Source organism: Trichomycterus rosablanca, chromosome 1, assembly GCF_030014385.1.
Source record: "Trichomycterus rosablanca isolate fTriRos1 chromosome 1, fTriRos1.hap1, whole genome shotgun sequence".
NCBI classification, from domain to species: Eukaryota; Metazoa; Chordata; class Actinopteri; order Siluriformes; family Trichomycteridae; genus Trichomycterus; species Trichomycterus rosablanca.
The window spans coordinates 6,486,016-6,513,554 of NC_085988.1; the positions used below are offsets into that span (position 1 = coordinate 6,486,016).

Consider the following 27,539-nt stretch of genomic DNA (forward strand, 5'->3'; position numbering starts at 1 on the left):
AGCCTGAAGTTAACACCAGCCTGGATGAAATCGGGGACGTTGCTGAGATGCTTCTGCCTGTCAGAGAGCTCAAAGCTGAGCCTGAAGCCCTGGTTAACACCAGCCTGGATGAGACCAAGGGTGATGCTGAGATGCTTCTGCCTGTCAGAGAGCTCGAAGCTGAGCCTGAAGTCCTGGTTAACACCAGCCTGGATGAAACTGGGGACGTTGCTGAGATGCTTCTGCCTGTCAGAGAGCTCGAGGCTGAGGCTGAAGCCCTAAAGAACCTGGAGAAGACCAGCCTGATTGAGTCTGAGGAGAGCGGAAGAGACACTGAAGCTGATTTATTCAGCAAAGGTGATGATGGTGGTATCACCAGAGAACACGGCAGGAGAAAAAAGACCAGGAGAGGAACCCGGGGACGCGGCCGGAAGATAAATTACAAAAAGAAGGATAATTACGGTAAATAAAAGTAAAAAAGATCAACATGCGTCCACATACTGAAGCCACTGTGGGATCTGATCTATATCATTATTTTATTTTAGGATCTGAAATGATAAACGAGGTGCACGTGAAAGCAAAAGCTGAGGTCATTGAGATGAAGAATGTCCACCCACTCCTCAGGCATCCTCGTACATTCCATCATTTTGTTCATCTGCTTAAAAACTCCACAACCATCTCTCCTAAACATCTTCATGTCTTCACCATGTGATCTGAGCCAACTGCCTTTCCACTCTTCATTTTCTTTTTAGCTGCCCTCACTTCCTCCTTGCTAATCCAAGGCACTCTCTGGCTCACTATCTGTACGTTCTCCAACCTTCTCTCTCCAGCTTTCTTCATTCATCATCATCTCAATAAACTCCTTCCATCTTCTCAGAACACTGTCCTCATTTATCAGCACATTCCCGTCTGCATCCTTTATTATTCTAACTCTCTGTTCTACTGTCTGGTAAATCCCTCCAATCACCTTCCTTAGTCTCCAACTTCTTATTCAGCTCACCATACATCCTTTACTCAGCCTTCATCACTCCTCTCTCTGCCTTACTCCACATCTCCTCGTACTTCTGTCCACTCTCTTCACCTTTCTGGAGATACCAGTTATTTTTTGGCAAGTTAATTTTTTTTGCACTTCCTCTGTCTACACCAAGTATTTTACTAGCTGATTCCTCTGCCACTTCATTGGTCATATCCCAGTTGTACGGCACCCTTTTACCATTACGATCTTCTTTTAACCATCTAATACTTGGTTCTAGAAGCTGATGCCAGTGAGGTAGGCTGCCACCACATCTGCTCTGGCCATTTTTGGCTATTTATTTTTTATTTTGTGCTCTTTTATTGGCTCTTACCTTCTTTTCTTTTTACTAGTTTCTTTAGCTAGAGATGCCAAAAGTCTGCCCTCTTTCAGAGCAACAAAAATACCTTACCCAGTTCAGGGAAGAAAGGAAAAGAAACGTGTGGAAGAGAAGTTGAGGTCTAGAAAAAAAGAATCTTCCGAGATCCACCGAATTAAATTTAAACCTTTAGAACGACTCGGTTTAGTGTTCGTCTTCACAAGTCTAAGTTCTCTGTAAGTTGCTGTTTCAGGCTGGTCACTACAGTTAGAATTCCTCTCAGGTGTCCTTCAGTAGAGTTTTACTCCAGTTTGATTTCAGCAATCTGAAAGAGCCTGACGCCTTCACCAGCCAGAAACATATGCTTAGCCTAAGTCTGTGTGCTATCACCGCTGCAGTTAGGCTAAAGCATTTTTATTTCATAGCCACATTTATAGAGAAGTGACACTAATAACAGCAACATATCAAATATCTCTTTATTAAAATTAAACTGGTATTATTACCATTACAATCATATTTCATTCATTATAAACCTGCAACATTACTAATGTTTATTTCAATAGAAAAACTAAATACAATAAAAACATAAAAAATCAGTGACCACAAAATATTCTACATTTATAAAAGAAAATGTTTTAAAGATTATTTAAAGTAAAAAAAAGGAGCTTTTACATGTAGAATTTTAAAGGAAAACTTTCACTCACTCACAAGAAGGATTTATACCAGTCAGTCCACATACTGGTATGTTTTTGGGAGGTGTGAGGAAACCCTCTTAAGCCACTGTACCACCCGACTGCAGAGACTGTGGGTTCATTTATTAAAATAAAAAGAAACAGCTGCACATACTAAACATTACAGCTGCTGCTACATTAATAGGAACACTTGGTTTGATTTTAACACCACATTCCCAAAGAAATTACCGTTTGTTTATTCGGTACAATTGAAAGTGTCACACTTGTGTTTCTTAAAATTTGTTAAATTAGCAAAACTCTTTCCACACTGTGAACACTGATATGGTTTCTCTCCAGTGTGAATGCGCTGGTGGGTTTTGAGACCACTCGGAGTATTAAAACTCTTCCCACACTGTGAGCACTGATAGGGTTTCTCACCAGTGTGAATGCGCTGGTGGGTTTTGAGATCACTCTGTTGATTAAAACTCTTCCCACACTGTGAGCACTGATACGGTTTCTCTCCAGTGTGAATGCGCTGGTGTTGTTGGAGATAATTCTGTCTCATAAAACTCTTCCCACACTGTGAACACTGATATGGTTTCTCTCCACTGTGAATGCGCTGGTGTGTTTTAAGACCACTCTGTTGATTAAAAATCTTCCCACACTGTGAACACTGATATGGTTTCTCTCCAGTGTGAATGCGCTGGTGGGTTTTGAGATAACTCTGTGTATTAAAACTCTTTCCACACTGTGAGCACTGATACGGTTTCTCTCCAGTGTGAATGCGCTGGTGTATTTTGAGATTACTCTGTTGATTAAAACTCTTCCCACACTGTGAGCACTGATACGGTTTCTCTCCAGTGTGAATGCGCTGGTGGGTTGTGAGAATATTTTGTGCAATAAAACTCTTCCCACACTGTGAGCACTGATACGGTTTCACTTCACTGTGAATGCGCTGGTGTTGTTTGAAATGATTCTGTCTATTAAAACTCTTTCCACACTGTGAGCACTGGTACGGTTTCTCTCCAGTGTGAATGCGCTGGTGTGTTTTGACATGACTCCGACTATTAAAACTTTTCCCACACTGTGAGCACTGATAGGGTTTCTCTCCAGTGTGAATGCGCTGGTGTATTTTGAGTTCACACTGGAAACCAAAGCTCTTCCCACAATGTGAGCACTGATACGGTTTCTTTCCAGTGTGAATGCGCTGGTGTGTTTTGAGATTACTCTGTTGATTAAAACTCTTCCCACACTGTGAGCACTGATAGGGTTTCTCTCCAGTGTGAATGCGCTGGTGTTGTTTGAGATCACTCTGGAACCTGAAGCTCTTCCCACACAGTGAGCAGACGTTTCCTTCTTGCTGTTTCCCCTGGTGAGACGTGTTAATGCTGACAGGATCAGAGGACGTTTGCTGATTACTGGAGCTTCTGGTGGGCGTCAGGTTCTCACGTTCAGTCTTAATCTTCACCAGCGCATCATATTTAACATCACTGCAGCTCTTCATGTGATCGTGGAGATGGTTGTTCATTTCTGAAACAGAAAACAATACTGAATCAATATTTGTAACATTATAAATAATAAACATTGTTAGTAAAAGTCAAAAAGGGAATAAAAAAATAATAAAAAAGTCAAGTACAAATTGTACCGGATCCAGGCAGGGAAACGTGTTACAGGAACAATAAAATCAGAGGCTTATCAGAGCAGTTTAAAGTGAAATGTGCTCACAAGTGTAAGAAAAAAATGAACCTTATAGCAGGATAATATGGGAAGTCGTTTTAGCTTTTAATCCTCCTTTACTCGATATCAGGAATTCAATTTTTGATATCAGAAAATATTTTTTTACTAGTTAAAATTGTATTTAGATGAGTCTGTTTGAATTTATCCAATAATAGCTCATTGTCACTGCATGTGGGAGTGTCTCCAAATATTCAGGGTTGCCAAGTCTGCAATAAAATCTGAGTTTGATGAATGAATATATAATAAAATGACAATGGATTATATTAAATTGAATACATTTTCTTAATGTTGGCTTTAAGTGTTTAGCTAATCCCAAAGTAGTTCATATTTTTTAGTTTTGGTTATTGAAGCGCTTTTGTTGTTGCCATCTGTAAGATGACCTCCATAGGTGTCTGGCAACCATGCTCCCATTACACTGACCCTAGACCTGCATTACACACATCTGACAGTGATTTATCATAAAATAAATACAGTAAAATGTTATCGAGGATATAGAACGCCAGTTATCCTGTCTGTAATCTGTATTTTGTCAGATTCATGAGATGACTTGAGACATTTACCATAAAGCACCGTTATATTCACTGTGGTGGCTATATCACATGGACACAATTAAAAATCTGTACACCATTTTTTTCAGGATTTTCGTCTCTTACACTCTTATAAATCACTGTCATGTGAAACACTGAGAATCAGAAACTTTGTCTTAAACACGCATTGCAAGTGATTGGAAATCAAATGTAATTATCAATAATTGACTTTAGTTAAAAAAAATCTCCCATATGTTTATTTCACAGTATTGACATCTAAGATCTGGTTTTTTTTCCCTTAAATACAGTGGAACCTCGGTATATGTCTGCTTTGGTACAAGTCCAACTTGGTATACGTCCTGTTTGGATGTGAAAAATTTAGCTTGGTATACGACCTTTGTTTGATTTTGACCCGTACAAGTTCTAGCACGCGAGTCGTATTCCAGTCACGACACCGCGCGCGACCCTTGTTTACCTCTCGCGAGACAAAACCACGAGCGTCATTACGCCAGTTGCTACCATTCAGTAAACAACCCGCGCTATAACTCTATAGCTATAACGCGTTATAACTCTGTGAATTTTCAGATACTGTACTACAGGTACTGTAGTCCTGGGGTGGTACGCACGCTGAGACGCACGCTGAGACTGTAGCCTAGTTGTTTGTCTGTAGCCATTGGCTAAATAACTTTTTATGTACGTATGTTTTAAACGTTAATCTTTCGCGCGTAGTTGATATAGAGTGTTATTTTGTCTATCGTAAAAAAGCGCTTGTGTTTACTAACATAAATCCGTGCTTGTGAAAACTTCTGCTACCGGCATCCGAACGAAGCCGGTTTTAGTTTGTTTGTTTTGTAATTCTGCGAATAAACATCTTATTCATCCAGAATTAAAACCGCTTTCTGTCCGCACGAAGCACGTTTGTGTTTGGTTGTGTTTTGTATTTTAGCGATTAAACACCTTTGTTTTGTGGGGAGTTATAACCGTTTTCTGTTCGTAGGAAGCGCGTTCTGTTTATTTGTTTTGTACACCAGCGCATAAACACCGTTTTCCTTTAGAATTACAGCCGGTTTTGTCGGAAACAAAGCGCGTTTGTGTTTGGTTGTTTTTGTAGTTCAGCGCTTAAACACCTTTTGTTTTGTGGGGAGTTATAACCGTTTTCTGTCTGTAGGAACCGCGTTCTGCTTATTTATTTAGTACACCAGCGCATAAACACCTTTTTCCTTTAGAATTACTTTAGAAATCCTTTAGAAATTGTTTGGTTGTTGGTTTTATATTCCAGCTCATCATCGCCTGTTTCATCTGGAATTAAAGCCGTTTTTCTGTGACTACCAGCAGAAGCGCCGGTGAATCCAACATAAACATCATCTCCAACTCATCTTGTAAAGCTAAGTATATTTCTTTGTTATTATGGCCCCAGCAGGAGCTTTATATCCATGTTCCGAGTGTAATATGTTCAGTTATTCCTTCTCCGTGTTTAGTGATAACTTTACATGTGATAAGTGTAGATTAGTTGTTAGTCTGACAGAGAAGATCTCAGTGTTAGAAGGGCGCATTCAGGCTTTAGAACAGACTACTACTAGTGAGTGTTTAGATTCAGCTGTAGCAGCCCCGAATGCCAGCAGTTCAGGTGTAGAACCCCAGACTCCGGCATTAGAGCCCTCACAGCGGGGCGACGTCTCGGCGACATAGTCGTAGGGCAAAGCACCAACCATCTCAGTTGCACGTGTCCAACAGGTTTTTCCCACTCAGTGAGCCACCCGCTGAGCAGCCTGTTAATGTAAGTGCTCTGGTTATAGGAAATTCTCAGCTCCGACACGTGCGTATTGCAACCCCCATAGAGACACCAGCAACCATAGTCACTTGTATTCCGGGGGCCAGGGCGCCTGACATCAGAGCAAATCTGAAAGTGCTGGCTAATGCTAATCGTAGATTTTCGAAGATTGTTATCCACGTCGGCACTAATGATGTTCGTTTACGGCAGTCTGAGGTTACTAAGAGTAATGTTAAAGAGGTGTGTGAGTTAGCTAGGTCGATGTCTGAGGCAGTAGTGTGCTCTGGCCCCTTACCGATTCGACCCAGTGGTGAAACCTACAGCAGGTTGTTGTCGCTGAACTGCTGGATGTCTAAATGGTGCTCAGAAAACTGCATTGATTTTGTAGATAACTGGTCCACCTTTGAGGGAAGGCCTGGTCTTTTGAAGCGGGATGGTGTCCACCCCACGTGGGAGGGTGCTGCTCGCATTTCTTGCAGCATAGGTGACAGGCTTTACCACCGCGTTAGTGTAGCGGCAGATAGTGGTAAATGACTATCCAGAGCCAAGACCAGGCAGCAGACAAAAAGGCCTAACCAACTGTCTGCGAGTCGCCATCGGACGTCACCCGGAATCCTTAGGTCACAAACCATTGAGACTGTGTCTATTTACCGTGGCAGGTGTAAGCCAAAACTAAATCAAAAAGTATGTCATAATAACTTAATTAAAATTAATCTAAATGAGCATCATGAAAACCATAGTAGGGCTAAACTAAAGTTAGGACTTCTAAACATCAGGTCATTTGCATGCAAAACAGTAATTGTAAATGAAATAATTACAGATAATAGTCTTAGTGTTATGAGGTGGGGAGGAAGGACCCAAGGATGCGGAGGTTTAACTAAAAATGGTTTTATTTATTAAATCATAAACATAATATACATAAAATAAAAGGAATAACAATAACAAAAAACACTTCGGGGAATCCCGAAGGCAGCCGGACGTCGGGGGCTGAAAAGGAACAAAAAAAAGCATACAAAAGAAAAGGGGAAGCGCGAGGCGCGAACCCAGGACTCTTGCCTCCCGACCGGGAGCTTTAACAGCCTGCCACAGCGGCGCTAGTGGCAGACTCGCTCCCGGCGCTATTGAAGCAAAGAGTGGGTTCGCGAGATGGAACACCTCGCGCTGTTGGCCGAAGAAGGGGGGGTAACACCGACAATAGCTGCGTGGCATGGCGCTTTCCAGCAACTTATGCTGGCTAGAGCCATGCCAGCTACCGGGTGTGATTGATTTGCGGGTTTCAAAAGTTAAAGGCAAAGGCGCTGTCACCAGCCAGGGTGGCTGGGAAGTGGCCATTTGCTCATGCGCTCCAGAGGGCGGAACGTGACGCTGTCACCAGCGGTAGCTGGGAGGGGGTCACGTTCCTCTGGGCGCAATAATGGGGTCTCTAGGTGGCGGCGGCACGGCGGCTCGACGGCTCGGCGGCAGCGGCCCGACGGCGACCTGAGGGCGGCGACCAGGCGGCGGCGGCGGCACGACAGCGGCGGCACTATGGCGGCAGCTTGGCGGCGGCGGCGGCCTGGTGGCGCCCACTAGCGGTGGCCCGGCGGCGGCGGCACAGTGCGGCGGCACAACCTAAAGATAAAAAACAACAAACATAAAAGGACACCGCAGTGCCAAACAAACTCAAAGAAAGAAAAAAGAATCAGCCAACAAGAGCAGAAGGTGCGACGGCTACAGCTCTGCACCTATCCCTTAAATAAGGGAAGGCACAGGTGCAGCCACTTCGCCCTAACGAGCTGGCCAGGTAATTAAAGGCACAGCTCGTTTCTGCTCTGTAAGGCCTGTGGCGTCAGGGAGAGATGGTACATTCCCCTGATGCCACAGAGCCTAACACTTAGTGCACTTTGTTTAACTGAGACCTGGGCTAGACCTGATGAGTATCTAGGTTTAAATGAAGCATCTCCTCCGGGTTACAGTTATGAACATAAGCCACGTCTTAGCGGTCGTGGTGGAGGAATAGCCGCAATTTATGATAAAGACATACAAGGGGTTGGACAAAATAACTGAAACACCTGTCATTTTAGTGTGGGAGGTTTCATGGCTAAATTGGACCAGTCTGGTGGCCAATCTTCATTAATTGCACATTGCACCAGTAAGAGCAGAGTGTGAAGGTTCAATTAGCAGGGTAAGAGCACAGTTTTGCTCAAAATATTGCAATGCACACAACATTATGGGTGACATACCAGAGTTCAAAAGAGGACAAATTGTTGGTGCACGTCTTGCTGGCGCACCTGTGACCAAGACAGCAAGTCTTTGTGATGTATCAAGAGCCACGGTATCCAGGGTAATGTCAGCATACCACCAAGAAGGACAAACCACATCCGACAGGATTAACTGTGGACGCAAGAGGAAGCTGTCTGAAAGGGATGTTCGGGTGCTAACCCGGATTGTATCCAAAAAACATAAAACCACGGCTGCCCAAATCACGGCAGAATTAAATGTGCACCTCGACTCTCCTGTTTCCACCAGAACTGTCCGTCGGGAGCTCCACAGGGTCGATATACACGGCCGGGCTGCTATAGCCAAACCTTTGGTCACTCGTGCCAATGCCAAACGTCGGTTTCAATGGTGCAAGGAGCGCAAATCTTGGGCTGTGGACAATGTGAAACATGTATTGTTCTCTGATGAGTCCACCTTTACTGTTTTCCCCACATCCGGGAGAGTTACGGTGTGGAGAAGCCCCAAAGAAGCGTACCACCCAGACTGTTGCATGCCCAGAGTGAAGCATGGGGGTGGATCAGTGATGGTTTGGGCTGCCATATCATGGCATTCCCTTGGCCCAATACACTGCCAAGGACTACCGAACCATTCTGGAGGACCATGTGCATCCAATGGCGGTGCCGTGTATCAGGATGACAATGCACCAATACACACAGCAAGACTGGTGAAAGATTGGTTTGATGAACATGAAAGTGAAGTTGAACATCTCCCATGGCCTGCACAGTCACCAGATCTAAATATTATTGAGCCACTTTGGGGTGTTTTGGAGAAGCGAGTCAGGAAACGTTTTCCTCCACCAGCATCACGTAGTGACCTGGCCACTATCCTGCAAGAAGAATGGCTTAAAATCCCTCTGACCACTGTGCAGGACTTGTATATGTCATTTCCAAGACGAATTGACGCTGTATTGGCCGCAAAAGGAGGCCCTACACCATACTAATAAATTATTGTGGTCTAAAACCAGGTGTTTCAGTTATTTTGTCCAGCCCCTGTAGGTCTTACTGTAAAATCATCTCCCACAACAAACTCGTTTGAAGTTCTTATCTCTGACATAACCAATAAATGTTCATCTGATAAAACTAGTATGTTTAAGCTGGTTACTGTTAATCGACCCCCTGGTCCTTACTCAGAATTTCTTAACGAATTTGCCGATTTTCTTTCTAGACTAGTCTTATCAACTAAGAAAGCTTTAATTGTTGGTGACTTTAATATTCATTATGAGGATAAGTGTAATCCACTCAAAATTGCGTTTGATTCTATTTTACAATCCTTAGGCATCACCCAAAATGTAACAGGACCCACTCACCGCTGTAAACATACCTTAGATTTAATACTTACTTATGGTATAAACATAGACAACATGGTAATCGTACCACAGAATGACTTAATTTCTGATCACTCTCTACTAATTTATGAAGTGTCCCTGTCCAATAATATACAGCAACAACATCGTTTTAAATGTAAGCGCACTATTACATCTGCAACTGCAGCAGCGTTCATAAACTGCCTACCAGAATTACCAAATATATCAGCATCAGAACCTAAAGAACTAGATCAGGCAACTCAACACCTAGAGACCGTACTGCGCACAACCTTAGATAACGTAGCCCCACTCAAAACTAAACTGATTAGGGAGAAAAAACTTGCTCCATGGTACAATGACCACACATGCGCACTTAAACAAGCAGCACGGAAATTAGAACGCAAGTGGCGTCACACTACACTGGAGGTGTATAAGATTGCTTGGAAAGATGCTCTAACTGAGTATAAACATGCACTTATAAAAGCTAAATCTTTATATTATTCGTCCCTAATAGAGAAAAATAAAACCAATCCTAGATTCCTTTTTGAGACAGTGTCCAAATTAACTAAAAACGTCAATGAAACTGAATCTAATAACCGCCTGACTGTACCAGCGATGATTTTTTAAAATTCTTTAATGACAAGATAGAAAAAATACGACTTCAGAGTCAGAGTGTGTCACTTGCCAATGTTAAGTATGGACTCACTCCGAGCAGCATTGGTGATAATAGTTACGAGTTAATCCAACTAAATTCCTTTAATCCAATCTCCCAAAATGAACTAACTGTGTTGTTTAAATCATCAAAGTCATCATCGTGTATACTCGATCCTGTTCCAACTCGTTTACTTAAAGATTTACTCCCAGCTATTGTAGCGCCCCTGCTTACATTAATCAATGCATCCCTTAGCCTTGGGTATGTACCTACATTGTTTAAAAGTGCTGTTATTAAACCCCTGATTAAAAAACCTAATCTTGATCCACATGTACTAGCTAATTATAGGCCAATTTCAAACCTTCCTTTTGTCTCTAAGATATTAGAAAAAGTTGTTTCCAAACAATTATGTTCTTATTTGAATGAAAATTGTATTCATGAAAAATTTCAATCAGGATTTAAACCCAATCATAGTACCGAAACCTCATTAATTAGAGTAGTTAACGAGTTGTTAATGTCTTCTGATAATGGATGTGTCTCTTTTCTTGTGCTATTAGATCTTAGTGCAGCGTTTGATACGGTCGATCATAACATTTTACTGGAGAGGCTAGAAAATACAGTAGGTGTTAAAGGACTCGCACTCTCTTGGTTTCAATCATATCTGACTGACCGCTCGCAATTTGTTTATGTAAATAATAAATGCTCGGAAACTACAAAAGTAAAGTGTGGTGTTCCACAGGGGTCGGTACTTGGACCGCTATTATTTACACTATATGCTTCCACTAGGTGAAATTATTCATAAACATGGCATAAAATTTCACTGCTATGCAGATGACACACAGCTGTATATATCAGCCAAACCAAATGATACTGACACAATCAGTAAGATTGAAGATTAAAGTGTAAACAACATAAAAAACTGGATGTCGTGTAATTTTCTTTTACTTAATTCAGATAAAACTGAGGTTTTACTTGTTGGCTCTAAAGCTGCAAGAGACAAGTTGTCTAACCTGGTGCTAAACCTAAACACTTTCTCTGTTACTCCCAGCTCTGATGTAAAAAATTTAGGTGTCACAATAGATTCAGATCTTTCCTTTGATACACACGTTAATAATATTACAAGAGTTGCTTTCTATCATTTGCGTAATATTTCTAAAATAAGAAATATACTATCTGTTAATGATGCTGAAAAACTGATCCATGCGTTTATAACTTCTCGGTTAGATTATTGTAATGCTCTTCTAACTGGATGCTCTGGTAGATCCATAAACAAACTCCAGTTAGTTCAAAATGCAGCAGCTCGAGTGCTAACTAGAACTAAAAAATTTTTATCATATCAGTCCTGTTCTATCATCTCTACACTGGCTGCCAGTTAAATTCCGCATTGATTACAAAATACTTTTACTAACCTATAAAGCGCTACATGGTCTGGCTCCACAGTATCTGAGTGAACTTATTAATCACTACAATCCAGCGCGTCCACTTCGTTCACAAGATGCAGGGTTACTTATAGTTCCTAGATTTAAAAAGACCACAGCTGGTGGAAGAGCATTTTCTTACAAAGCTCCACAACTCTGGAATAATCTTCCTGCCTCTGTTCGGGATTCGGACACAGTCTCAATGTTTAAGTCTAGACTGAAAACATATTTATTTTCTCAGGCTTTTGATTAATATAGACAAAGGCGCAGAGCTTGGGGGTTCTTGGTCATAGAAACTTGTGGTGATCAGGGATGTTGGGTTGCTGTCGTTCTGCCTCTCTTGTCCGATCACTCAGGTTTGATGACGGTGGGGAGATGGGTGCTGATGTCCTATGAAAGCCTTCATGACCTTGTTACCTGCTCGCTCTCCCTTTTAGTTATGCTGTAATAATTAGGGCTGCCGGAGTCTAAAACTCTCTGTAAAACTGTTTTACTCAACTAGCATTGTACATTATTAACTACATTCTCTGTTGTTTTACTCCAAAGGCATTCTGATGGAAACCTGTTTACCCGCCGAGGTTAAGGATTAAAGTCGAGACTGCCGTGACGACGATGCTGCTCCTGCCAGATGTGACGGGTCGGGAGTAATTGCACCAAGAATGACAAGAAATCACTACAGACTTTATTGAAGACTAGACCGAATAACAACTTTATTATTATTTATTTATTTATCTACTTATTACCAGTTATAACTTTTAGATCATTTATTTCTGTGTTTGTATGCTTTGTGTAAATCGTGTATTTATTTAAAGTATCCTCCAGGCCACCCAAGAAGGATGGGCCCTGCTGAGTCTGGTTCCTCTCAAGGTTTCTTCCTGTAATTTTCAGGGAGTTTTTCCTTGCCACATTCGCCCTCGGCTTGCTCAACAGGAGTTTTTGTATCTGTTGGTCCTGGATTTTGTAAAGTTGCTTTGAGACAATGTCTATTGTAAAAAGCGCTATATAAATAAAGTTGACTTGACTTGTTAACGGTGTGCCGTGTTGCTAGGCAACATGAGGGCGAACATAACATTCGCAAACTATTACACTATTTCTTGGATGAATGATTAGGCAAGGCAAGTTTATTTGTATAGCACCTTTCATACACAGTGGCAATTCAAAGTGCTTTACATAAGGAAAAAAAAATTAGGATTACTGTTTATATTAATCTGGACATTTCCATGTATAAAATAGTGTTCAACCAAGTTTGTACTTTTTCTTTTCAGTGGCGTATTAATATGGAATGATGTGAGGTGGTCACAGGTGCGCTTATATCGGGGATTTTACAACGGCTTTGAACGCAGCTCAGCAGATCAGATTTTAGGACCGGAACTATCCGTTTTATAAATTATTTTATACAACCCCATCAACATATAATATGCCAATAACAATAGGATTTTTTTCATGGGAACGGATTAATTATTTTCCCTTTATTTCTTATGGGAAAAATTCGTTTGGTATAAGTCCAAGGATCTGGAAAGGATTAAGGACGTATACCGAGGTACCACTGTAATCATCATTAAAAGAGGAATCAAATAAATGTTTATTTATTTAGTAGACCGTTCAGTCTCCGGTTTCAAAAGGCTTTTATTCTCAAATCTGTTTCCAAGCGCCATCTACTGAACCTGGACTTTACAAAAGAGGTTTAATACTGATATATAGATTACGTGATAAGAGCACAGATTTAAAGGTTAGATGTATTTACACTCTGCAGTTTATTTTTTAATGTAAATGCTCGAGTATGCTGCAAAATCTGTAATGTACAACCTTTACTATTTTATTTACAATGGCTTGCAGTACATGTGGTTCATGATGTTCTCTTTAAGAAAAGCACAACCCAAGTTAGCCACGCCTTTAAACACACATGCAAATCAACTCATTATCATTAGAACATGTAATAATTCAATTCTTACTAGTAAGAATTTAATTCCTGATATCAAGAAAAAGGATAATATAGCATAATAGGATAATGACCAAAAGCTCACGTCAAAAAGTATAAAAGCTTCATTCAGATGGAAATAAACAGACTGTTCTAAACTAGCCAGTGATGAATCCTCTACAATGTTTCTTTCTGAACTTTTTTTTTATGTATTTGGTCATGTTGGCATGAAACCATACTGCTGCTCACAAATCCTCTTTTCTTAACCTAGTTTTTCTTCTCTTTCCCAGATCTTCATGCTGTGACTGATCAGCTGATGCTTCTGTAGTTGTTTCAGCTCTGTGCATCACCTTTACCCTTAAAATTATACTTTATATTCTTCAAATATTTGAACCATTATGCTTCGTGTCTTCTCCTCAAGCATCCTTTCACATTTATTTATTTATTTATTGGGGCTTTAACGTCATGTTTTACACTTTGGTTACATTCATGACAGGAACGGTAGTTACTCATTACACAAGATTCATCAGTTCACAAGTTTAATATCTAACTTAATTCAACTTACTTACATGTCTTTGGACTGTGGGAGGAAACCCACGTGGACACGGGGAGAACATACAAACTCCACACAGAAAGGACCCCGACCACCCCAACTGGGGATGGAACCCAGGACCTTCTTGCTGTGAGGCGACAGTGCTACCCACTGAGCCACTGTGCCGCCGCCTCTCACATGTAAAGATTTTATTGAACAATCTAGTTCATGCCTCCACTGGTACGTCATCTAGGACGACTTCCACTCTTCATTCTCTTTATTGCTGCCCTCACTTAATTCATGCTAATCCAAGTCACTCTGTAGCTATCTACAGCGTCTCTGCCTATTAAGGTTGTATCCTTCTGTTGATGGTGTCCCAGTCCATCCACCTGGTTAAGTTTCTCTTATCTGCAATCAACTAAAAATCAAAGTAAATGTAAGAAACCCTGCATTTTTATTTGCATTTTTCGTACTGTCCCAACTGTTTATGATTTGGGGTTGTTGTAGTAGCAGCGGCAGCAGGACTACAATTTAAACTCCTAGTGCAAAAATGCTCCAAGACATTCAAACATTAATGAATCCGTATTAAAATGTGATTTTGCTGAAGATAAAAAAGTCTTACTGAGTTCATCTGTATCTTCAGGTTCTTTCTTCTTCACAGGCTTCATCTGGAAACCTCCACACTGTTGGTCCACTGAGGAGAAGAGTTCCATGACTTGTTCCACAGGGATTAAAGTGACTTCACCTGAAATTCCATCAATATGTGAAGAAGAAACTCAACAACTGGAGGAAATGTAAGATCGTGGGTTTGGTTTTCCAATCACAAATAAATCCCAGTTAGATTTAAACCTTAAATCCAGACTGGAGTGGAGCAGCACTTCTCCACAGTACAGTACAGTACAGGTTCTAATCCCACTATCCACATTCTCTTATAATTTCTACTGATTATTTCTACTGTACTGTACCACACTGTACTGTACCATACTGTACTGTACCACACTGTACTGTACCATACTGTACTGTACCATACTGTACTGTACCATACTGTACTGTACCACACTGTACTGTACCACTCTGTACTGTACCATACTGTACCATACTGTACTGTACCACACTGTACTGTACCACACTGTACTGTACCATACTGTACTGTACCATACTGTACCATACTGTACTGTACCTCACTACACTGTACTGTACCACACTGTACTGTACCACTCTGTACTGTACCACACTGTACTGTACCACACTGTACTGTACTGTACCACACTGTACTGTACCACACTGTACTGTACTGTACCATACTGTACTGTACCACACTGTACTGCACCACACTGTACTGTACCATACTGTACTGTACCACACTGTACTGTACCACACTGTACTGTACCCCACTGTACTGTACCATACTGTACTGTGCCATACTGTACTGTACCATACTGTACTGTACCACACTGTACTGTACCACACTGTACTGCACTATACTGTACCACACTGTACTGTACCACACTGTACTGTACCCCACTGTACTGTTCCCCACTGTACTGTACCACACTGTACTGTACCACACTGTACTGTACTGTACCACACTGTACTGTACCCCACTGTACTGTACCACACTGTACTGTACCACACTGTACTGTACCCCACTGTACTGTTCCCCACTGTACTGTACCACACTGTACTGTGCCATACTGTACTGTACCATACTGTACTGTACCCCACTGTACTGTACCCCACTGTACTGTACCACACTGTACTGTACCACACTGTACTGTACCCCACTGTACTGTACCACACTGTACTGTACCACACTGTACTGTACCACACTGTACTGTACCCCACTGTACTGTTCCCCACTGTACTGTACCACACTGTACTGTACCACACTGTACTGTACTGTACCACACTGTACTGCACCACACTGTACTGTACCATACTGTACTGTACCACACTGTACTGTACCACACTGTACTGTACCCCACTGTACTGTACCATACTGTACTGTGCCATACTGTACTGTACCATACTGTACTGTACCACACTGTACTGTACCACACTGTACTGCACTATACTGTACCACACTGTACTGTACCACACTGTACTGTACCCCACTGTACTGTTCCCCACTGTACTGTACCACACTGTACTGTACCATACTGTACTGTACCACACTGTACTGTACCCCACTGTACTGTACCACACTGTACTGTACCACACTGTACTGTACCATACTGTACTGTACCACACTGTACTGTACCATACTGTACCGTACCACACTGTACTGTACCATACTGTACTGTACCATACTGTACTGCACCATACTGTACTGTACCACACTGTACTGTACCATACTGTACTGTACCACACTGTACTGTACCACACTGTACTGTAATACACTGTACTGTACCATACTGTACTGTACCATACTGTACCTCACTGTACTGTACCACACTGTACTGTACCACACTGTACTGTACCACACTGTACTGTACTGTACCATACTGTACCACACTGTACTGTACCATACTGTACTGTACCACACTGTACTGTACCACACTGTACTGTAATACACTGTACTGTACCATACTGTACTGTACCATACTGTACCTCACTGTACTGTACCACACTGTACTGTACCATACTGTACTGTACCACACTGTACTGTACTGTACCATACTGTACCACGCTGTACTGTACCACACTGTACTGTACCATACTGTACTGTACCACACTGTACTGTACTGTACCATACTGTACCACGCTGTACTGTACCATACTGTACTGTACCACACTGTACTGTACCATACTGTACTGTACCACACTGTACTGTACCACTGTACCATACTGTACTGTACCATACTGTACTGTACCACACTACTGTACTGTACCATACTGTACCACGCTGTACTGTATCACACTGTACTGTACCACACTGTACTGTACCATACTGTACTGTACCACACTGTACTGTACCATACTGTACTGTACCACACTACTGTACTGTACCACACTGTACTGTACCACACTGGCTGGTGGAGAAATGGCTCATTGCTCCATATTTACTTACAGAAGAAATCATCGTCCTCATCTGCATCTTCTTCCTTTTTTATTGGTTTCTTCTGGAATCCTTCATGTTGTAGATCCTCCGGGGTGTCGTGTCCCTCTTCTGCTGACTGCATTATTAAAGATCTAATACAAAGATAGATAGATGTACTTATTTCTCCTTTAAGGAATATTCTGATAAATTCTTTTAGACTATTTTAATTGGCTATTGTTTATTCTGTGAGGCTGAACACGGCGAGAACGTTACAACTATTGTGGGCAGCATCTGACAGAAAAGACCTCCAACAGAGCTTCTAAGATCTTCAGTTAAATAAAGATTAAAGAGAATGAAAACATCACACATCTCCTTCTTACTGGGTTTGAGCTTTGTACAATTTGTCTGAATAACTAAATGTAAAAGTAATAAATGTTTTTTTTTTATTAAATAATTGATTTATCTAAAACAACTTACAATCACATTTGCAATTAAAACAGAGAACAAATAACTGAACTGGTAGCTCAGTGGTGGAGATACTGGTCTAGTAATTGCTCACTGGTTCTACCCAGCTAACAGGGAACGTTCTCACAACTTTCACTAACGTTATGTAAAAGTTCTCCTAATGTTATAAGCAAATGTTCTCACAATAACGTCAGTAGAACGTTCTATAAACGTTACATGACCTTGATAAAAAAAATCTGTTCAAAGTGTTTGACGTTAACTTTTAACGTTTTTTAAAGGCGCATGTGTGTGATATTCTTTAGACGCATATTAGGAAATATTAGTCAACTGATTTACATTAATTAAAAGAGGTCATAAGATGCACCACTGTAAGACTGAATTCATTGCTTCCTACTAAACATTTTTGCTTTATATAATATTTTATTTAATAATATATTTAAGATAAACCATCATTTATCCAAAATTTCCTCATTGGATTTGATAAAAACTGCATTAAAAACTGCTGTTATCAGAACTCATCCATGCAGGACAAATATTACATTACACATCATTCAGTTAAATGACTTTATAGCACCTTTTATTATGTCTATTCTGCTCAAACCTCACAGCACGTCAGTCTCCATCTACAGACAGTCGGCCACTTCTTTCTGCACATGCACACATCAGCACTTGACCGTTATTTCAACAAATGTGGTGTTTTCAGTTATTTTATTCTTAGACGTGAGTCTGCCAGAGTACGTGCTTGTGTACTTTGAAGATGAAATTCCTGCCACATATATTATTGAATCAGTACTTATTGAAAGACAAAATAATCTGACAAGATCTCACAGACAACTAAACTGTGGTCATCAGCTTAAAGTGAGAAATGCAAAAAGACGTTCGTCAAGCGGCGCCCTGCTAAGCAACTGAAGTTCGATGGTAAGTCATAAACTTAAAGTGTTTATAATAATAAACAGGAAAGACTATATTATCTATTAAATGTTATTAAAAATAAATGGTCATTGTAGAAAGTCGAAAATAACTCATCATGAAATGTTTTCAAATTAGTAACTTGGGACGTTAGCTAAACGTTAACATTAGCATTAACAGTCTGTTAGCTAGTTTATTCTCACTGTGCATTTTAAATACTTAGTTATACTTGTTAAGACTGGTGCGATTACATCGTTTATAGTGATGTTATTGTGCTGAACTGCACTAGAATAAACTTATGACTTTTAATGATTTTAAGTTTACAGATAATATTACTTAGAAATGAACACAGAGAAGTTTGTAAAATCTCTTATGAGACAATTCACCTTCGAGGTCATATCTATACACATATCTGTACACATATCTATACACATATCTATACACATATCTGTACACATATCTATACACATATCTATACACATATCTATACACATATCTGTACACATATCTATACACATATCTGTACACATATCTATACACATATCTGTACACATATCTATACACATATCTATACACATATCTATACACATATCTGTACACATATCTATACACATATCTATACACATATCTATACACATATCTATACACATATCTATACACATATCTATACACATATCTATACACATATCTGTACACATATCTATACACATATCTGTACACATATCTATACACATATCTATACACATATCTATACACATATCTATACACATATCTATACACATATCTATACACATATCTATACACATATCTGTACACATATCTATACACATATCTATACACATATCTGTACACATATCTATACACATATCTATACACATATCTATACACATATCTATACACATATCTATACACATATCTGTACACATATCTATACACATATCTATACACATATCTGTACACATATCTGTACACATATCTATACACATATCTATACACATATCTATACACATATCTGTACACATATCTATACACATATCTATACACATATCTATACACATATCTGTACACATATCTGTACACATATCTGTACACATATCTATACACATATCTATACACATATCTATACACATATCTGTACACATATCTATACACATATCTATACACATATCTATACACATATCTATACACATATCTGTACACATATCTATACACATATCTATACACATATCTATACACATATCTATACACATATCTATACACATATCTATACACATATCTATACACATATCTGTACACATATCTATACACATATCTATACACATACCTATACACATATCTATACACATATCTATACACATATCTATACACATATCTATACACATATCTGTACACATATCTATACACATATCTGTACACATATCTATACACATATCTATACACATATCTATACACATATCTATACACATATCTGTACACATATCTGTACACATATCTATACACATATCTATACACATATCTATACACATATCTATACACATATCTATACACATATCTATACACATATCTATACACATCTATACACATATCTGTACACATATCTATACACATATCTATACACATCTATACACATATCTGTACACATATCTATACACATATCCGTACACATGAATTAAATGTGGACGTTAACCTGCAAGTTACACTTAAAATACTTTTAAAAAATTTCTTTCAAATAAAAGGTTATATGTGTGCTTTAAATTGATCAAAGTTTGTATGATTTATTCTGAAAATCTCTATCAACACACATTCCAGGGTTTTTCCTGCTCTTATAAGATTTGGGCACCACCTAAGCCCAAGCCCAGTGACCACACCACCTAAGCCCAAGCCCAGTGACCACACCACCTAAGCCCACCAACAACCCAGGTAAAACCCTGCATTTGTGCCATTGTGTTTTAGCTATTGTAGCATTCTGTTAACTACAGATTTAAAATAGGGAATCAAAAACTCAAAAAGTGTTTTTTTATATTCCAGGAAAATGGCCACATGTCAAGGAGGGCTGCTGAGGTTGAGAGTCTCAGTGTCCGACAGAGAAGACCCGGGTATTGTAGATACAGTATTTGCCTTCATTCACATCAGCACAAAAGGACGGGTCGCCCATATTCAAGTTTATGATAGTGGCAACAAGTTTGACATGTAGCACACTGCTCCACAACCAGATTTAGAGAATGTCAATGTTTTTGTAGCCCATATCCTAAAGCAATTGAAGTGCCAGCATTAAAAAAGAGCCACAGACACCTCTTGCACATTGAAGACTTAAATGAAATTAAAGACTGCAACATAACTTTAAGGAAGTTTTGTATTTTAGCTGCCCAGAATGACTTGGTTACAGTGTAAAATGTTTTACATGTACTGATAAATGTGCAGAAATACTGAAAAAACCTCTTTGTTTACTTTGCAGGTGGAGAATGCAGAGACGCCCTGAATTACTACCTAACTATATTTTTCATTTATTCATTTATATTAGAATTTATATATTTTTTCATTGATTAATTTAAAATAATTGCTTGATGATGATAATAATAATAACAACAATAATAAGATATTATAAACACAATATATTCTAACTGATTTTATCTCAGTTTATAATGGATAGAAACATTGAGGGATTGTTCTTTTTTCATTTTCAGTTGGGGGGGTTCAAGATTGTTTGTTTATTAGGATTTTAACGTCATGTTTTACATAGGGATGCACCGATCCGATATTAAGATCGGATATCGGTCCCGATATTACCAAAATGAGATAGATCGGGTATCGGATAATTAGACCGATCCATGGGGCCGATACGTTCACTTTAATTCGTTTGCGACGCCCATACAGGACGTGCTGCTGACGTATGACGTAAAACACAAACAGGAACAACAACATGGAGCGAGCCAAACAGTCAGCTGCATGGAGCTATTTTACGCTTGCTATGCCAACAAGTTCGATGGCAACATGCAATATCTGCAGAACAAATGTTGCAAGGGGTGGTGGTAGCGCTGCAAAATACAATACAACAAATTTAATTAAGCACCTCCAAAAGTACCATGCTAAAGAGCACGCCGAGTTCCGAACGTTACAGTCGAACTAACAAAAAGACGCAGGAGACAAAACTACGAAACAGTTAACTGTGGTGGACACACTGCAAAGACGTGAACAATTTCCAACCGATAGCGTGAAAGCAACAAAAATTACAGAGAAAGTTCTAGAATTTATTGTTTTAGATGGGCAACCAATGTCGGTGGTCGAAGATGAAGGCTTCCGTCGCCTGCTTGAACACATGGAACCACGTTATAATTTACCGTCACGAAAATATTTTTCCGAGACTGCTCTGCCAGAATTGTACAACAAAGCATGTGGACACATATCACCACAGTTAAAAGATGTCAAAGTAATGAGCTTCACGACAGATATCTGGAGCTCAGACGTGTGCCCCATGTCACTTTTAAGCTTAACTGTCCACTGGTTAGACACGAGTTATACGCCCCTCAGTGCCATGCTCCAAACAAAACACTTTCGCAGATCACACACCAGCGACTCAGTTTCGACTGCCATTAGGGAAATGCTTGATCAGTGGCATATTCCCTTGACCAAAGTGCACGTCATTCTGAGGGACAATGCTAGCAACATGAAAAAGGCAGTAGACAACCTGGGAGTGCGTAGCTTGGGCTGCTTTGCTCATACATTGCAACTCGTAATTAACGAGGGATTATTGTCACAACGGCGTGTGAGTGATGCTATTGCAAGCGGCAGGCAGATTGTGGGACATTTTAAACATTCTTCACTTGCATATTCACGGCTACATGATATCCAGCTCCAGATGCAAACGCAACCTAAACGCCTGCAACAAGATATCAAGACAAGATGGAACAGCACCTACTTTATGGTAGAGAGCCTTCTGGAACAGAAGCGAGTCCTTTGTGCCTACGTTACTGACCATGACCTGCCCACGACACTGACTGCTAACCAGTGCGCCTTGCTAGAAAAAACCAACACTGTTCTAGCACCATTTGAAGAGCTAACTAGGAAAGTAAGCTCATCCACCGCCTCTGCTGCTGATGTCATTCCAGCTGTTACCGTCCTCAAACGCATCCTGGCTAAGGAAGACGAGGCAGATACCGGCATTAAAACAATGAAGAAGACCTCGCTACAAGCTGTCGACAAACGCTTCGGCAATGTGGAAGATCAACCCCTATACGCTCTTGCCACCTTGCTGGACCCTAGATATAAAGACAGGTAAGATTCAAAACTTATTACATTATACTTTAAAAGACTTAGAAAATAAAATTCAGCAGGATTGTAGATGGTTCAAACAACTCGCTATTGAGAGCTTTAATAATATGGCCAAGCATACGTGTGATTGCTGGCAGAAGCTTTGGGGGTGTCGCAGGCATTTATTTAATTAAAAAAAAAATAATAAAAAAAATAAATAAATAACTCATAATCAGAATGAATTCAGTCAGATTGACGAAAATCTTTGCATGTAAACATGGTGTGAATTTTAACCAGTGTTTTATATTTTAAATAGGGCTGTCGAAGTTAACGCGATAATAACGCATTAACGTGATCTCAATTTAACACGATGTAAGTTAGTTAACAGTTAGAAGGTGGCAGTAAATACTTAATAACTATATAAAATAATGAGGGTAAAATTAATAAGTAAATGTAATGTAACGGGTTGGAAGCATGAATGTGTGTGTGTGTGTGTGTGTGTGGGTGTGTGTGTGTGTGTGTGTGTGTGAGTGTGTGTGTGTGTGAGTGTGTGTGTGTGAGTGTGAGTGTGTGTGTGTGTGTGTGTGTGTGTGTGTGTGTGTGTGTGTGTGTGGAGAATAAATGTGCAGAGTTAAACGGATTCTCTCTCCTTCATCAGATCTATCACACAGACAGAGGGATTAGCATGGTCCTGGATTAACATGGTCCTGGATTAACATGGTCCTGGATTAACATGGTCCTGGATTAACATGGTACTGTATTAACATGGTCCTGGATTAGCATGATCCTGGATTAGCATGGTCCTGTATTAACATGGTCCTGGATTAGCATGGTCCTGGATTAGCATGGTCCTGGATTAGCATGGTCCTGGATTAACATGGTCCTGGATTAACATGGTCCTGGATTATCATGGTCCTGGATTAACATGGTACTGGATTAGCATGGTCCTGGATTAGCATGGTCCTGTATTAACATGGTCCTGGATTAGCATGGTCCTGGATTACCATGGTCCTGGATTAACATGGTCCTGGATTAGCATGGTCCTGGATTAGCATGGTCCTGTATTAACATGGTCCTGGATTAGCATGGTCCTGGATTAGCATGGTCCTGGATTAACATGGTCCTGGATTAACATGGTCCTGGATTAACATGGTCCTGGATTATCATGGTCCTGGATTATCATGGTCCTGTATTAACATGGTCCTGGATTAGCATGGTCCTGGATTAACATGGTCCTGGATTAACATGGTCCTGGATTAACATGGTCCTGGATTAACATGGTCCTGGATTAACATTATCTGTAGTTATGTTGAAAGTTTGTTAAAGTAACATTTAAAAATCATTGACATGTTTTTGGGTTTGTTCTTTAACTTGTATTAAATGTTTTAAGATTTATAAGGAAAATATAAAACATTGTAAGAAAGAAGTGGAAAAGTTTAAGGACGTTTTTTAACAACATTTTCATCAACAGTTTTATAATAGAATTAAATAAGTAAATAAATGAAAATAAAATGACACATTCTCATTCCTATAATCTTTGTAAATGAGGTTGTGGGGATGTTCAGGGAACGTTTTCACAACTTTAAAATAACGTTCTGAGAACAATAAGAAATCTTGGCAGAATAACGTTGAAGGAACGTTCTAATAAAACATTCATACAACCAAAATGGAACATTAAGGGAACGTTCAGAAAACCTTATTTACAATGTTCTCAGAACATTCCAACACAACGTTCCCAGAACGTTACATTATGGTTGTAAATGAGGTTTAGGTAACGATCTATAAACGTTTTCATAACTTTAAAAAAACGTTCTGAGAACATGAAGAGAACTGGACAGAATAACGTTGAGAGAACATGCCAATGCAACGTTCCCACAACCAAAACGGAACGTTTAGGGAACGTTCTCAGAACGTAATGTTGTTAGCTGGGTAGTTACCACTGTTTACATTGTTTTATTGTATTAAAACTAAAGTCACTTTAGCTAAACATGTCCACTAAATGTCATGAATGTAAATAAAAATTCTTTTTAAAAATGTTACATTTAGTTCTGATAAACTGATTCATTTTGCTGAATCGGTTCAAATGAATCGGTTCATCAGTACTGAATCATGTGAGATGCTAACAGTTAGCGGAGCAGCTAGTAGTTTGTTTAAAAGTGAAATTAAAGCTCCTCGAATCCTCACAGTGATATTTTATTATGAACTCCAGTTTTGTTATTGATTAGAATGTAGTTAATAATGAGAGTGTAATAAATAAATAAGTAAATATTTACTTACAGATGATTCACTTTAGTACAGACCCCCAATCCCACTCCGCCTCCGTGTGCGCGTTCACGTGGAGCGCTCGCCACACTAAGGGGGGGGGGGGGGGGGTGCATATATAAACCCCTCCAGCAGTGAACACCAGCACACTCAACCACCACACCACACAGAAGTGCAGCTAGGAAAGAAGAATAGAGGAAACACCTCACACATGTAGGGTCATGTTCAGTAAAATATGATATCAGGTTTCCTCATAAGTGTTAGAGCAAATTTATCCACAGTGTGTTTAAAGAAAGTAATGAAATGTGTGATCGGTAAATGGCAAAATTATTGTACCCCAACAATACCATCACTAACATTATTATCATATTTAACACCATTTTTTGGAGAATTAGAACATAACTAGGGCAAGTGATAGCTCAGTGGTTAAGGTACTGGACTAGTAAACAGAAGGTTGCCGGTTCAAGCCCCGCCACCACCAAGTTGCCACTGTGGATGTGAAAAATGGAATTGTTGCTCTCCACAAAGATGGCCTGGGCTATAAGAAGATTGCTAACACCCTGAAACTGAGCTACAAGGTCAAGGTCATAGGCCAAGGTCATACAGCGGTTTTCCAGGACAGGTTCCACTCGGAACTGGCTTCGCCAGGGTCGACCAAGGAAGTCGAGTCCACGTGTTCGGCGTCATATCCAGAGGTTGGCTTTAAAAAATAGACACATGAGTTCTGCCAGCATTGCTGCAGAGGTTGAAGACGTGGGAGGTCAGCCTGTCAGTGCTCAGACCATACGCCGCACACTGCATCAACTCGGTCTGCATGGTCGTCATCCCAGAAGGAAGCTGACGCACAAGAAAGCCCGCAAACAGTTTACTGAAAACAAGCAGTCCAAGAACATGGATTACTGGAATGCCCTGTGGTCTGACGAGACCAAGATAAACTTGTTTGGCTCAGATGGTGTCCAGCATGTGTGGCGGCGCCCTGGTGAGAAGTACCAAGACAACTGTATCTTGCCTACAGTCAAGCATGGTGGTGGTAGCATCATGGTCTTGGGCTGCATGAGTGTTGCTGGCACTGGGGAGCTGCAGTTCATTGAGGGAAACATGAATTCCAACATGTACTGTGACATTCTGAAACAGAGCATGATCTCCTCCCTTCGAAAACTGGGCCTCATGGCAGTTTTCCAACAGGATAACGACCCCAAACACAACCTCCAAGATGACAACTGCCTTGCTGAGGAAGCTGAAGGTAAAGGTGATGGACTAAACCCAATTGAGCACCTGTGGCGCATCCTCAAGTGGAAGGTGGAGGAGTTTAAGGTGTCTAACATCCACCAGCTCCGTGATGTCATCATGGAGGAGTGGAAGAGGATTCCAGTAGCAACCTGTGCAGCTCTGGTGAATTCCATGCCCAGGAGGGTTAAGGCAGTGCTGGATAATAATGGTGGTCACACAAAATATTGACACTTTAGGCACAATTTGGACATGTTCACTGTGGGGTGTACTCACTTATGTTGCCAGCCATTTAGACATTAATGGCTGTGTGTTGAGTTATTTTCAGAAGACAGTAAATCTACACTGCTATACAAGCTGTACACTGACTACTCTAACTTATATCCAAGTTTTATTTCTATAGTGTTGTCCCATGAAAAGATATAATAAAATATTTGCAGAAATGTGAGGGGTGTACTCACTTTTGTGATACTCTGTATATACTGTATATATATATATATATATACACTGCTCAAAAAAATAAAGGGAACACTAAAATAACACATCCTAGATCTCAATTAATGAAATATTCCAGTTGAAAATCTTTATTCATCACATAGTGGAATGCTTTGAGAACAAAACAACATAAAAATGATCAATGTAAATCAAAATTATTATCCCATGGAGGTCTGGATTTGGAATCATACTCAAAATCTAAGTGGAAAATCCAATTACAGGCTGATCCAACTTCAGTGGAAATTCCTCAAGACAAGTTAAAATGAGGCTCAGTACTGACAGTCGACTGTGGAATATTTAGTAGTGAGGAAATTTCACCACTGGACTTGTTGCACAGGTGGCGTCCTATCACGGTACCACGCTGGAATTCACTGAGCTCCTGAGAGCGACCCATTCTTTCACTAATATTTGTAGAAGCAGTCTGCATGCCGAGGTGCTCGGTTTATACCTGTGGCCATGGAAGTGATTGAACACCTAAATTCAATGATTTGGATGGGTGAGTGAATACTTTTGGCGATATAGTGTGTGTGGGTAATTACAAAGTATTTGATAAATAGTAAATAGCATAAAATAAATGATATTGGGCAGATATAATTTGCCTCTGGCAGATATGTCATGAAAAATGAGAACAGCACAAATGTTCCTTTTGTATTAAGCAGCAAAAAGCATGATGTGTACGATTTTAATTTGCCTTACATGACATTGCACGTCCTACGATGTGACTATTGCACATGCGCACATTGCAAATGAGATGCTGAAACAAAATATAGTGCAGCCCTATTCCATAAAGCAGTA

The 27,539-nt window shown here is 40.1% G+C and overlaps 1 protein-coding gene and 2 gene segments (V, D, J or C); 1 reads left to right on the forward strand and 2 right to left on the reverse strand.

Moving 5' to 3' along the window:
* The window catches only part of LOC134316959 (NACHT, LRR and PYD domains-containing protein 12-like), a 512,992-nt gene that overhangs the window by 401,185 nt on the left and 84,268 nt on the right, over positions 1-27,539 (reverse strand). The window lies entirely within an intron of this gene.
* LOC134317536 (Ig kappa chain V region Mem5-like) overlaps positions 1-27,539 on the forward strand; it is a 126,091-nt gene that overhangs the window by 60,656 nt on the left and 37,896 nt on the right.
* LOC134317509 (Ig kappa chain V-III region MOPC 63-like) overlaps positions 1-27,539 on the reverse strand; it is a 98,163-nt gene that overhangs the window by 55,208 nt on the left and 15,416 nt on the right. The window contains 1 exon segment of the V gene segment in view: positions 26,832-26,855. Coding sequence covers positions 26,832-26,855 — 24 coding nt within the window.